Source organism: Hoplias malabaricus, chromosome 3 (assembly GCF_029633855.1).
Source record: "Hoplias malabaricus isolate fHopMal1 chromosome 3, fHopMal1.hap1, whole genome shotgun sequence".
Lineage (NCBI taxonomy): Eukaryota > Metazoa > Chordata > Actinopteri > Characiformes > Erythrinidae > Hoplias > Hoplias malabaricus.
In genome coordinates, this window is record NC_089802.1 from 29,272,166 (window position 1) to 29,286,875 (window position 14,710).

General features: G+C 41.6%; 1 protein-coding gene across 5 annotated transcripts in view; it reads right to left on the bottom strand.

The window, feature by feature from the left end:
• Window positions 1-223: 223 nt before the first annotated feature.
• waplb (WAPL cohesin release factor b) overlaps window positions 224-14,710 on the bottom strand; it is a 35,510-nt gene continuing 21,023 nt past the window's right edge. For all 5 annotated transcript variants that reach the window (XM_066663671.1, XM_066663672.1, XM_066663667.1 and 2 more), the window contains 13 exons: window positions 13,965-14,101; window positions 13,492-13,603; window positions 13,085-13,312; window positions 12,718-12,829; window positions 12,028-12,125; window positions 10,652-10,728; window positions 8,056-8,222; window positions 6,656-6,771; window positions 5,405-5,569; window positions 4,643-4,850; window positions 4,451-4,539; window positions 2,790-2,885; window positions 224-2,019 (listed from right to left, as the gene is read on the bottom strand). In XM_066663671.1, the coding sequence (XP_066519768.1) occupies window positions 1,954-2,019; window positions 2,790-2,885; window positions 4,451-4,539; window positions 4,643-4,850; window positions 5,405-5,569; window positions 6,656-6,771; window positions 8,056-8,222; window positions 10,652-10,728; window positions 12,028-12,125; window positions 12,718-12,829; window positions 13,085-13,312; window positions 13,492-13,603; window positions 13,965-14,101 (1,671 nt within the window). In that variant the 3' untranslated portion in view covers window positions 224-1,953. The remainder of the gene's footprint in view (window positions 2,020-2,789; window positions 2,886-4,450; window positions 4,540-4,642; window positions 4,851-5,404; window positions 5,570-6,655; window positions 6,772-8,055; window positions 8,223-10,651; window positions 10,729-12,027; window positions 12,126-12,717; window positions 12,830-13,084; window positions 13,313-13,491; window positions 13,604-13,964; window positions 14,102-14,710) is intronic.

Here is a 14,710-nt window from a genome sequence, read left to right on the forward strand (position 1 = left end):
CTGGTGTAAATGTAGGGTATATTTTTGCACTTTGTTAGTGATAATTTAAGAATGTTGAAATGATTGAGCTTTTTCCGAATACAAAATTATAACGTCTAAATAAAATGTTTTTAATAATAAAAAAAAAAGAAATCGAAAACAACTTGTGCTGTGTTGAATTTCTTTGTCCCTTTGGGCTTAGTTTATAAATAGCCAAACATCATAGCATATATTGAAAGTAGCAATTTTTATTTGAGTTAAAATTATGTACAAGTAACCAAAGACATCATTTCGGAAATCAGTACAAAGTTCAGGTTCCTGCAGTTGGCTTTGACGCCTCTTTAAATTTCACCCCAAACACAACTGAGAAAAATGCTGTATAAAATAAAAATAAGATTGGTTTCTGAAAAGTAGTCTATCATTCTAGATTTCCAATAACCAATATTTACAGAAATATGTACAATTGTGTGGTTCTGTTCATTTCCAGAATGCGGGAATTAAAAAAAAAAAAAAAAAAAACACTGGGATGTTTAGTATGTTGGATACAGCCCTGACAGAAAAAATACAAACACACATTCGCGCTCACAATGACACTGTTTGTTGAACAGCTCATGGCCCGAGAGAAAAGTCTGCAGCAGGAAACTGCAAGATCACATTTGGGAAATTTAATGGCAAAAGTAAATAAAGAAATTAATATTCTGAATGACTTTTACTGTACATCTTTCAGTTTTATCAAGAGACAGAAAACAACAGAGCGTTGTGGGCATAGCTAGTAAAGAATTGGAAACTTCAAAATAAAAGTTTAAAAGTTCCAGTGAACTCATAGCTTGTTGAAAACTGCAACAGTGAAGCTTATATTCAAAGGATGTCTTGAAACTTGTATTAACTTGGAACACAGGAACATATTCATCAGACGTGTTTAAGGATCTGACCTTGGCAGAGATGACACGACTTCAAGTGCTTTATGGAAATCTGAAAATCACGTGGTGCCTGTCAGAATAAATTAATTATTTAGGAAACACAATAAAATAAACCAGAAAAAGACGAGCTGAAAACACAGCAAACACCGTGGAGCTGAAAGATTTTTTCATTTCGAAGCTGGAGGGTTCAAATAACCACCGCAGGCCGAGGGGTAGGCTGCATGATTTAACTGCACAACTATTGGACTCCGATGCTCAGCAACACTTTGACATTTAATATTTTAGAAATGACACATCTTTGAACCATGATTCCACATGGTGAGAGTGTTAAAAGGGTAAAGCTCCCTCCGTCCCTTTTGCATTTTGCTCACCTGATGAGAAATACTTTATTCACAGCCCTGCACAGAGTGGAGTCACAGAAAAAAAAACAAAGAGGAGGAGAAGCATGTGTGGACACAACCTTCAGAACCTACATAACAAAAGACCCCTCAGATTCAGTCTCAGGACTGGACAGGTCAGTGCCCTACCACTTTTAAAATTCAAAAGAGGGAAAATGGGGCCAAACCTTCATTACTACAAAGTCGGAGCAGTGCTCGATCAAAGCTATCCATCGTCTGTGGCACTGAGGTGCCCATAGAGTGAGAGTTATTGATCGGGGGGTTTAAAGAAAAACATCTTTACGGGAGCGACCCGGCCATAGCACAGTAGCATACTCGCAGGGCACAATGAGAAAATGGGTTTTTGAAAGCACAGAGAGAGGGGAGAGAACACTGACAGACTTTCCCTGCTGTACTGCTGTCGATTTATCATTAAAAACAAAACGGGAAACAAAAACAAACCTGTGTGAACTGTGCTGAAAAAGTGGGAATATACAACAAACAAATATTTCTCTGAGATCGACTTAACATATTTCACTCTGGGACATGACAGGGCATTGCAAAGGGGTCCTTCAAAAGAGGAGCAGGAGGGAGGTCTTGATGCTGGTGGTCTCAGGGGTTGCTCTCCGCATTGGTGTGTGTATGTCTGTGGGGAAAAAGTGAGTTCTGCGGATGCACTAGCAGTGCTCTAAGTAATCGATGACCCGAGAGATGGATTTCTGCCCCGTCGTTCCCATGTCGCACTGTAAGAGAAAGATATAACTCACATCAGCCGTTATATATTCACAAACGCCAAGTCACTGCAAACACAAATACATAAACAGTAATATATCCTTACCACATTTTCACAATTCGTATCTCAATATCTCAAGAACGATACAAAGCAAAACTGCCACAAAATACTTGATATCCACTTTTTGCTCACTGCATTTGATCCAGTTAAAGTGGACTAATGTGAACAAGACATGCAGAGTAACTGCACCCTGCATGTTTCAGCTAACTTCACCCCTAGTTTAACTTTGAAAAATGCTCAAAAACTGGAGAGGCACAGGAGGTGGAAATACCCCCTCGCTCTTGGCTCGTACGCTGCTCATATTAATGAGCGAGGCATGGGTGGGCGACATCAAGGGACGGTAACCTTCCTCTGATGTAAAAGTGAATTACACTTTGCAGCTGAACTGTCCTGCAATCAAAGTGGAAGGAGGAGGAGTGTTTTCCTACCCTCCTTTAAACAAGTTACATAGTGCAGATTCTGCAGTGCTGAGCCTGGAGTAGCAACAACAGAGGCGCTATTTTCCCTGTTACAGCTCAGTGGAGGACCACAGTTATTTTGTAGCTGTAATTTTAAGGTAAAAATACTACCTAGTGTTGCTTTAAACGGCGATGGTATATTTTATTATTGCAGAGCAATATATTTTAGCTGTTAATAATTTTTTTAATAATAATAATAATAAAAATAAAGGTTTTTATGCCTTGAAAAACATTATACTGCCCAGCTCTACACAGTACTTACAGTGAGGTTCATAAAATTCAGGAACTTCTTCAGCATTTCTGTCATTATGGAGAAATCTCCTTTCGGAAGGTTTTCCCGCACAGTGCTAACGTTCATCTAAATCAAAAACAAACAACAAATTAGTCAACAGCACCATCAGCAGATTATTTTACATATCACTATAGTGCACTGTTCTGAACAGAAGAAACATTGCCCCACAGCTGGCCTACAACTAAATGCAGCCTAACAAACCATAGCACCACAAATGGTGTTAAACGCATTAAAAATTATGTTAATCATTTTAATAGTGCATTAAATTTGACAAGCCTATTCAAAACTGATGTGTCTCAAAGACACAAGTATAAACTGTGGCCATCGCTGCTATGAACCCAGACTGAGACCTCTTCTGTAAACAGAATATAAAAAATAAATAAATAAAATAAAAATATCTCCATGTCCAAAAACCATCAGGATGATAAAAGCTCCAGACGTCAGCCACACACAGAGGAGTGTGTCTGACTGTGTGTGTCTGGGCACTGAAGTGACAAGGGGAGGGAGGGCTGGGGGCGAGAAAGAGATGCTCGCCTCAAGAGCCATGACCCTGAAATTACCATTGAAAGCAAACGCTGGCACCGTCAGACTCATCCCAGTCTGACTCTGCTCTAATGGACCTGCCTTAAGACCGCAATTAAGACTACACTCCCCTAACGTTCAACTACAAAAGAAAACAAGAGCCTCTCAATAACGGTTATCTGCCAAGGGCTTCAAGGAGCCTTTGTTCCTCAGAGTCCAACTGTAATGATCGTGAAGCTAAGAGACTTCGTGGGTTACAGAACTGTGTGGCTTTGCAGGATACGTCCATGCACCACTTGATCAGATAAGAGCTGCGGGAACACAAAGAGGCCTCGAAGCAGCGGAGAATTTCCTTTGTTTCTTTGTGATGCCTCTCGTAGTCCGACAAGCACGTGGGTTCCTGCAGAACAAGTTTCCTGTGCGAATACAAACAGATGCCTTTGTGCGAGTGTGTTTATATTCCTGTTCTTGCAATCAACAGTAATGCACAATAAACGAGCTTCGACAGCTGAGAAAACGATACGTAAAGTCACTTGTTCAGTGATTAATTTAGGCATCTGGAGCCCACCAAACCCACACAATGTGAAACAAGACCACAGAGTCCATTTCTCTGTGTGCTACCCAAGTCAAAACATGGGTTGTGATTCTGCTACTCTTCTGACATCAATTCTAAAGTTCAGAGACTTTAAAATTACCCCACCCTCTCTTCTGAGTCTGCCCAGTCACAGCGCTGGACCGTTGTTAGAGCGCCAAGACGGGGGTAAACACAGCAATATTTAAACAACAAGAGTGTCTCTTGCAATTTTTTGCAGTTCTGTCATTTGTCAAAGAGGAGAACTGAGCAAAGATTTGAGCTAATGGTGAGCTGTGTGGGGTTCATTATGATTAAAAGGGACAGGCGCTGAAACCACCCGTTTGGGACAGGGCCTGTCAGGGGTGGGGGCACTGTTTGATCTGTGAAGTATTTTGCCTCAGGTATGTCACAGACATTTCCTCAAGACCCTAAAAGATCTCTTGTACATGTGATATATGACAACACATTTAAACAAGTACAAAAATAACTTGAGATTTTTGCGTAGTAGTGATACTCAGATGTGTGTATAACTTACAGAGCTTCCCTGGCAGAGGCAGCCCAAAAGCAGTGCAGTGTAGGAGGCCACGATGCTGTCCTCCATGTGCTTCCCTGCATGCTGGAGAGCTATATAGAGACAGCATTGGAAAAGATGATACTCTGATATTAGAACAAGGTGAATCCACACTAAAACTCTACTACATTCGTGAAGAAAACTTTCGCTCTTTACCTTTGTTGAGGTCCAGCTCCTCTTCATCCTCCTCCTTTTTCTTCTGGTCTTCGGAGGGGTTGTTTTCCGAAGCCACCCACTGGATCTCTCCTGACGTCGTCTCCTGCCACTCTCCGCTCTGGTCCAGATTGGCCTTTGGGACGTCATTAATGAAGTCATCCGTCTCAGTCTCGGCGAGCACGGCCGCATGCTCACGCTGGAGGAACAGCTGCAAGCACCAAAAATAATAATAGTAATATTATAATAATAATCCACAATCAATTAGCAGTAATCTACCTTAGGCTCAGCGTATTTCAAATCAACTGGTGTTCATTTGAAATAAAGCACCTACGGCTTCTGGCAACATCATGGTCAAGGCAGTTCCTGGTTCTCAGGAGCAGATTTACTAATGAAAATATATATACACACTGCTCTTCTGTTCTAAGTCAGAAAGACAGCGATTTACTTGACACTGGCAACTAAAGAGAATTGTGAGCCAAGTAATTTAAATAAAGTGAAATTGTGGCAACTCAAATTCGGTTCCATTTTTCATGCGTACCCCACTAAGGCAGAGGTCCCATATATCACACAGTACATCCTCTGAAACCAAGCTTATCATCTATCCCCCGGAGCAGAGTCCCCACAGAGCAGGCTTGGTTGAGTGCTTTGTTTATGAGCCTCAACGAACAAGTGAAGCATAGATATACAATCAGAGAGAAAAATCCGAAATACTGGCACTATGTTTATGTACTGTTTGTGAGAGAGAGAGAGAGAGACACCTACCTTCACCAGAGCAGCGATGGCACTGTGGGGTCCTTCTGTGTTAAGCTCCTCTTGGTTGGAGAGGCACATCGACTCCCACACTTCTCCATCATGCATCTCCATCTCCATGAGACAATGCTTATTCCTCGCACTGTACTCCACCAAGTTAATGAGCAGGCCCAGACCCTATACACACACGCAAACATTTAACTCAGGATTTAATATCGCTGAATTAATTATTTAAAGTTGATGTGAAAGGGAGCTATTTCTGCAGTTTAATCTACTCTTCTTTAATGAGGCAATATCAGAAAGCTGTTTTTACTTTTATTTGATGTGTAAAGATTGCTGAAAAAGCTGAGATTTTATTCAGTTTGTCTCTCCAAACAGTGAAATGTTATATTAACATTTATTATAGATTTTTCTATAATATTTTTATATAGATTAATTTGAAACCATGGCACATCCAACAAGAAAATGAACACAGTTGCACAAAGTGCTGCGGATTTTACTTTTGCCAACAAGGACATCGTGGTGCCAGATCTAAACTAGCGCCTGACAGTTTTAAGGAAATATTGTGACCCATTTTTGAGTGCGATTTAAATAGCAATAACTGTTTTCATAAAGACATGTCCCATATGTTTCTATAGCTGAGACCACCAAGGTGATCTGGCTTTTATAATTAAAGCTGAATATGTATTACCAAACTGTGTTAAAGTCGTAGTTGTAATCTACACATTGCTCCATTATATCTGTTTTTTTATATATATATATCTATATCTGCTGCTGCTTCTCTTTGTTTCTTCCTGTCCCCTGATGCTAATATCAATTGCTCAACAAGCTTGGAGGTGAACACTTATAGCCAAGATATTATCACTGACTAATTATCACCAAAAACAGTAACCTTACAGGAGAAGGAATAGATCTCAACTTTCAATTGAGGTCTATGTAAAAAGATGCATTTCAGAGTAAATTTGGAGCATTGGTCAATTCTTCATAAAATGTTCATACTGCTGTGTTTAAATGATGTAGTGAACTAAAAATTGACAAAGATGGAGATACATTTTTCATACGCCTCTCACTGGACAGTGATGACATGTAATGTGTGCTAACAGATGGTTTAGAGTTCAGACTGACCAAAGAATTGCATCTGCAGAGGTCTGGCATTGAAGGTTCTTCAGAAAACGAGTAACAGACATTTGAGGTGAGTGGGAGAACACAACCTTTGGCACACGGGGTACGAACGTCAGACAAAGGAAAGGCTGAAAGACTCACCAGAACTCTGATGTCAAAGCGCTGCTCCTGAGGCAGATATTGAGGAACCTTGAGAACACAGTTCAGTGCTGTGATGATCAGATCCTCCTGTTCACCCGTCTTTGTGCTTCCCCATTCTGTAAACAGACACAAGAACAAATGGTAGTTAGCGAGGGGGGGTTAGTGTGGAGGTAATGAATTCATTACTCAGGCCCTGGCTGCAGCAAGCAACGAAAAAGCTCTTCAGAATGCACAGTACTCCCTGCTTCTGTTCTGACCAGAGGTTTACAACACAGTGCATTTCATTTAAAAAAAAAATGTAGCCTGGAATTCGCTGTCAGAAAACAGTTTTAATCAGCAGCTCCACATTGGTTCACATTTTGTAAGAATAATGTGAACCATTTACATTAAGAGCCCACAAAACATCAGCAGACAGTACATCAGTGCTGGACAAAGATTTGCGTTTGCTTGGCAGTCCCGCTGCCGGAGGCAATCAGCCCGAGATTCACTGCACTACCTGCAGAGGAGCTGAGAAAGGTATCAATTCCTAAAGCCTTTTTTCTGTGTATATGAATATTTCACTTTTCCGAAGGCTGGTTGGTGTAGTGGCCACATGATCACTAATTTATACCTCACATGTTCTACGTGTTTATATTTTTGGATTCATGTCTCAAAGCTTGACACTGACACAGGTTTAAAGCTCATTCTAACATGATCTTCTCAAAGATTTGACACAACAATCTAACATATCAGGTTCTTGCAACTACTTTTAAACGTGTAACAGCTATTAGCATGAGAGTGTACATGTGGGAAGCCAGTTCTGACTAGCTACAAAGCTCAGAAAGCAAAAATCTCTTTAGTGACTTGGAGAGTTCCGTCTCCTGCAGAACAACAGGCTGCGCCGCGGCGAGCTTCACAAATGCGTTACGGAGTTTCGGCACGAGCTAAGTGAATTACAAGAGCTGTGTTGCCACGGCAACCCAGCAGCGGAGAAACAAGAAAGTGCAGCTAATTCTCAACAGCACCACATCGTGGGAATAGCGCACATAAATTTCACATTGTGAGTAAAATTACTATTCAAGGCCACAACACTCAGCTTTTCCGATATGACGGTTTCCACATGTGCAAAAAGCCTGCATTGTTCTATACGCCATGAATATAATTAGATTCATAAAACAAATCATTAAGGAGAGAACATATGATGAGCTGTTGGAAAGTTGTTGGCACAAACAGATGCCCAACTCCTCTGCCTCTGATGGGGGAGTGTTAAATGAACCAAAATAAAGCTGAAACCGTACTGAGCTGCTTGTTCGATCTTAAAAAAGAAACCAATATATGGATACATTTTGGCACGGCTAACATCCAGTCATTGTTCTGCCATTGTTCTGTTTGTTGTCGTTGGCTCATGAAGGCTGACTCACCGTTGTCGTGCGTGAGGTTGAGCAGGACGCCTATCACGGCTCTCATGCAGTCCTCCACTGCTTTCCCCACGCTGCTGTGGCTGCAGAAGGGCAGCGGCGTCCCAGACGAACTCATGCTCACCTCTCTGCTGTATCTCTGAATCATCTCCTCACAGTGACGCAGAGCCCTGGGAGAAACAAACAAATGAACAGTGCTTCAGCACAAGACTGATATTGGGCAAGTGACAATGGAAATTAATTTTTTTTAATTGTTTAAAAAAATTTTTTTAATAAACTGTACTTCTATTTCTTCTAATTTTTTTATGCTTAGTGATTCAATTTCAGGGTTAAAATCACATTTTAACTTGGAAGGTCAATAAAAAAAAAATCGGCTAATTTCAGTACACCTGCTGTAATTATTCACTGACTAATATATTCTGAAATTACAATATAAATTACAAATGCCATAACTTTCCACATGTATGAAAAGCAGCACACACGCATACATATGCCCCATAAGCTCTTCCTGTCCATTCTGTGTACAGATGAAGAAAACAAATCTGTGAAGAAGCACTTTAGCCCATGGAGCGAGTGCAGTGACAAATGGAGAACATTAGCAGCTTAGCCAGGGCCTTCAGACAAAGCAAGCTGCATTAAGAGCAGAGCAGGGAGGCTGAGAGGGAGAAACAACGCTTGTCCTCTATTAGACCCCGAGTCATTATAGAAACGTCTGCACGAGAGAGAGAGAGAGAGAGAGAGAGAGAGAGAGAGAGAGAGAGAGCTAAAGGCCACATGCTGTGTAGCACACATGCAGTCTCTGAGAGCACCAACAGTGCAGCTAGTTACGAAGGCTCAGCTTCACCATTGTCCGCCTTTAAATAATGAAATCAGCATAATGAAGGCTCATTAGTTAAGGAGAAGGGAAGTGGAGGTGGGGCTTGTGTGTTTTGTATGCTTGTGAACTGCAGATCTTAGTTATGACTCATCTCTATTAGCAGGATACACAAGCTAACATCAGCTCACAGGGAAGTGTTTAAAACAGTACATAGTGAGCACATATGGGGTCTGTCCCAAGATGTCTACCAAGATATCTTCAATTGGCCAAATGAACAACTCCTGGCAATTTCGCGTTTCTCCTTGAGCAAAAGTAATTTAAATTGTGATAAAAACAGGACGATTAGAATCCACCGCATTGAAACAGGGGCAATACTAGCCGCTGAGGTAAGTAAACACCAGTTGCGGGCAGTGGGCGTACAATCGCTCTCTGACTAGAAGGTCTCAATAATCTGCCTCATGAGGACAGATGACCGTTAGAACAGTGTCAACTTAAACAGCTGTCTCCAGAGTCAGTGCTTACTCAGGCAGCTCACTAGGTTTTGGAACAGACCCATGTTCTCTACGGTAAGAGATGAGAGAGAGGATATAATTTATTAAATCCTATTACATCTGTAACGGTGCTGGCATTTTTGCTCTATTATATTCTTTACTGCTGTATCTCTTCCATCTATCTTATTTAAACAGCACTTGCATCTCATCTGATAATATGATCAATTTGCCAGCAAACCATACAATCAAACCCTAACCGAACAAGCAGCTGGCTGCAAGAGCGCGAGGGCTCTGTCGACTAATGCAGACCCCCTCCTCCTCTGCAGTCTGTAGTCTGCAGTATGAGGTGAGTTCACAGGGCACTAAGCAGCGGTCTGACTCCGGCCGTGGAGCAGGGAAGCCTCTGGTTAATTGTATTAGCAGCGGAAGAGCATCCAGACTGCTCCAAAAGCTGTGTGAATGAAACAAATTCCATAGATAGACCAATTTAACCCCAAATGAAATTCAGTATGTACTGGAAGCACAATGGTCAATTGTAGAGGGCAACTTCAGTTAGCAACTTTTCTCATGAATCCACTTTGACTAAACTCGAGGAGTAGTAGAGCAACTATTTTTTGTAATGAAATTGTCTGAAATTAAGATAATGCAAGAGAAAGATAAAGAGGATATAAATGATGCTGTACTTGGTGATATCTACTTTCTGTTTTGGAAAAACAAACATGGCATCATTTTTAATTCATTTGAGCAGAAGGCAACTCAGCTTTTTAGTTCATTTTCTCAGATATTTAGGTCAGTGCCAGCCTCTGTTTTGGGGCTCTGTATTTCTTCACACTGACCCTACACAAAAGGGATTCATCTTTTTTTTTTTTTTTTTAAACTACAGATCTTGTGCAATTGTTTGACATCCACTGAAGTACAAACATTTGACTTAAAAAAGAAAAATCAACCTTGGATGCAACCGGCTGGTCATGCAATAGGAGATACATTCAGAATCAATTCCATCCTCACAAACCAAGTCTCTTCCAGGTGGTGTTATTTTTTTTTTTTTGGGCTCTGCGTGGCCCTGGCAAGCGGTGAAGCTGTGCTCCTGCAGTGCTTTTTGGACTGTTACAGTGGGCCAGTCTGTTAGAATCGTAAGAGCCGGTGGTGGAGGACAGCAGGCAAAACTACTGCTGACTGACCAAGTAGCAAAGCTTTAGATAAAGTTACATCAGACCAAAGAGAAGGTCGAAATAACGCTGGAGCAGAACACACGCTTATGTATTTATGGAGAGTTTGTGTGTGATCTTACTTCGCAGAAGAGACGATGAGTTGGGAGTCCTTGTAGGCAATCAGATAGGCCTGGTTCTCCGGGTTGTGTACAGTTACCTAAAAAAATGAATAGGCAGAAAGAGTAAAAAAGTAGAAAGAAGGAAAGAAACTAAGAATGTAGGGAGAGTGTTTTACAGTAGTAGTCACAGACAACTATGATACACCATGCAGAATATGAAAGATTCATCTGAGAACACTTTCTCATGTGATGAGCCATAAAAGTCCTGCATTATGGGAGAAAACAGAGCAATATTCTCCATTAAAAAAATAAATAAAACTATCTTCTGAAGCCTTAATGTAACATCTGATACAGGTTTTCGTCTAAACTTTTGCAAATAACATGGGTCTATAATATTTTCTTTTTATCCAAAAAAAAAATATTTCAACACAAAACATTTATTTCCAGGGAAATAAATCTCAGGAATGCTGTGATTCAGATGAAACTGGCCACTCTGCTTGTGCCCAGAGCAATCTGTTCTCTGCATTTGACCCAATCCATGTAGTTAAACACTAGGGGAGAGTCAGCACACGTCTGGAGCGGTGGGCAACCCTAGCCACAGCAAATGGGGAGCAGTTGGGGGTTAGGTGCCTTGCTCAAGCCCAGTTCCCTAACCACCAGGCTACAGCTGCCCCCATTGTTACCAGTGGCCATAAGAAAGTTATTTTGTACAGAAGTAAAAATAATGTTTCAGGCAAAACTGTATGCTTTATTGGATTATGTGAAAGCCTTGATTCATCCCAATGTTCAAAGATAATGCATGGAAGAGGGCTGTGATTTCACACAAGAGAAACAATTAAATATATTGAGCAGCTCTGTCTGAAAGAAAGAAAAACACCAGTTTTACAATCTAAATCCTACTGTTAGCTGCAGCGTTAGCTTGCTTTAGCCCTGACGTGCCCTGCTGGCTCTACTCATTGCACTGATCGATATGGTGTGGCCGGATGCCAGAGGTAAAGCAGGCTGCTCTCACCTCATTAAGAGCACACACACTGAGCCACTCTCGGCTCCCTCCCTGCACTGAAGAATTAAGACTACAAGTAAAGGCTAAAGAGGAAGTCACAGAGGTTTACAGCAGTCACCCATGGTAAACTACACAGTAACAATTCTGCCCTGCAGCAGCCTGCTGGGCTTAAGCAGACAGGAAAACGTCCTGTTGACCGGACACAGTGTGTACTGTCACTGGAGTTATATAAAACAGAGGTCGTGAAGTGATTAATCTGGCATTTGTCTGCTGACCCTACTTTGCGTATTTGACGAGCCTGAAGTGTCTTTGTGAAGGGTAACAAAGTTAGTGTTTCTGACAGCTTTAGATTTAGGTTTGTGTGTGTGTGTCTGCGTTCATGAAAGATACTCACACTCTCTAGGACCCGCAGACATCTCTCGGCCCCCCACAGCGATGCCACCAGGTTCTCCTTATCGTCTTCTCGGCTCAGATTCTCCACGCACTCTTTCACTGCAGGGGAAAGGATGCAGCTGTCACAAACACGCACTCTCTCCCAACCTCTCCCATCATGCTTACAAAACAATTGAAGTCAAACTTTTGTGTAGCACACTAATAAGTATCAGACCACAAAAACTTGCCGTTTGTATCATTTGGCTTTTGAGGAAAAATGCAAGGGATTTACCCCTTTTTTGTACATTTCTGAATTATGAAACTTGTTTGACATTTGAATTGAAGGCCTGGCTCCAGAGAAACAGTCCCAAAACTGTTCATAAGAACCAGAAGATCCAAAGGGTTTGTAGGTTATGATGCCTGAGAAAATGGTTTTGAAATTTGTTCATTTATTTTTAAACTTACCAATTACAATTAAAGCCAGACTACAAATAAAACGTTACGTTTTGATTTGTAGGCATCTCCGTCCTGTTGATACTGTCTGCACCACTTTTCCTCTGCAATCCACTATTTCACATCAATACACACTGAACATCTTCATTCACATATCAACTCTTATATTATACAGATCTTGAAAGAGTTTGTTAAACCCCTTTAAAGCTCGAGCTAAAACACTAAACAGCACTGAAGACACACCCACACACTGACAGACCTTTATCTACAATGTGATCGAGGCCTCCCAGTAAACGGAGCTCCTCTTTGAACCAGTCTCCAGCCCTCTTCGAGGTCAGTGATAACAGCGTCTCCATGGCAAGATGCCCCGTCTGCGTGAACGACAAACACAAATCAGAAACACTTAAAACAAGGTCGACTCTCGCTTGCAAACACACTGCACACGAACAACAATAAAACACTGAGGCTGAAAATCAAAACTACGTTAGCCTGTTTAGATTTAACCACTTTCACAGGACAACCACGAAACCATGAGTGCTGAAAAACACCCGCTCAAGGTGTGCACAGCCAAAGCCACTGCCTACATACAGAGACTTTGAAACCTCCCGCAGCAGTGGAAACAATACCGTGATGTTCTCCAGGTCCAAGTGCTTATTGTGAACCGTCTCGCAAAGTTTGCGGATCTTCTCTTTCACTTTGTTCATCTCCTTCGACGTGAGCTGGCTGTCAGCGGACTTGTCCTGCTCCAGTTCTAGCAACCGGATCATCAGCTCCAGACAGGCTCGGTCCAGGTCCATGTTTAACCGGTCTCTGCTCAGAATGTACATCAGCGAAGCTGTGCATAGAGCTAGGTTCTGAGACACAGGGAGAGAGACTCAATAAAATACGATCATGTTTTTATATAAATGCAATCACTAGGCTGAAATACATTAGATTCTATGAACAGGTTGTAGCCGTTATCCACCTGTATAATGAAGCAACTGATTTTTCAAGTGGGTGTATGTATGTGTTTATTTAAAGGTAGATGGCTTACAGGATGCTGCGGGGCATCATTGAGGGTTTTAAAGACATTAGCCACTTTTCCTCTGGCCCTGAGGTGCATCCTGAAACTGGGCAGAGCACAGCGCGTGGCCAGGCTAATAACACTGCACAAAGAGAAGGAAGGAGACAGAGGAGGGAGGGAGGGAATGAGTTGTTTCCAAACTGAAAACAGCAGCTAGCAATTTATATCATTTTTCAAGGATGGACACAACAGCAAGAAATTCCCAACAGATTCAAAGCCATTAAAAATGTTTTTTTTCTCTGACATCTTCATTGATTTTATTAGACTACATTATCTTGTTTACATCCTTTGCTGTTTAAACAGGGGTACTGTTGAAAAGGACTCACAAGAAATTGAAATAATGTGCAGTGTACTCAGAATGCTAATAATTTCCACTTGCAAGACAGATTTGTGCATTAATTAATAAACTGAGCTCTCTAATGGAGTAAAAGTTTGGGACCCACCTAAGGCAGCGAGTATTAAGCGGTTGACCAGCCTTGAGGCCAGTGGCCAGATACTCAAAGTCATCTGTGAACTCCTGGTTCTCTCCGAACTCCACCACATCGTTGAAGTGTTTCACGTGCTGGACTACTGTGTAAAGCTGCAAAAATGTTCATCAACAAGAGGAGACATCTGAGTTATCTGCACACATCCTACTATCAGAGAGAGCTGCTAGATATGTGCTCCTGGCTCTCTCAGACATACACACAGACAGACAGACATTCGTAAAACTTAGGGGTAGCCTTTGATTCGACTCTCACATTTGATACCCACATATCCAATACAGTCAAAACCGCCTTCTTCCACCTACGCAATATTGCCAAAATTCGGCATATTTTATCATTAAAAGATACAGAGAAACTAGTGCATGCTTTTATAACTTCACGTCTAGACTACTGCAATGCGCTACTGGCAGGGAGCTCGTGCAAAGCGTTACACAAGCTTCAGTTAGTTCAAAATGCAGCAGCCAGGGTGCTCACTAGAGCTAGAAAATTCGAACATATCACCCCAGTTCTCTCGTCCCTACACTGGCTACCTGTAAAATTTCGCATTGACTATAAAATACTCCTCTTAGCTTATAAATCTATAATGGTTTAGGCCCGCAGTATCTTACTGAACTTCTCATACCTTATCACCCGTCACGTACACTTCGTTCACAGGATGCCCATCTACTCTTTGTTCCTCGCTTTAAGAAAAACACTGCAGGAGG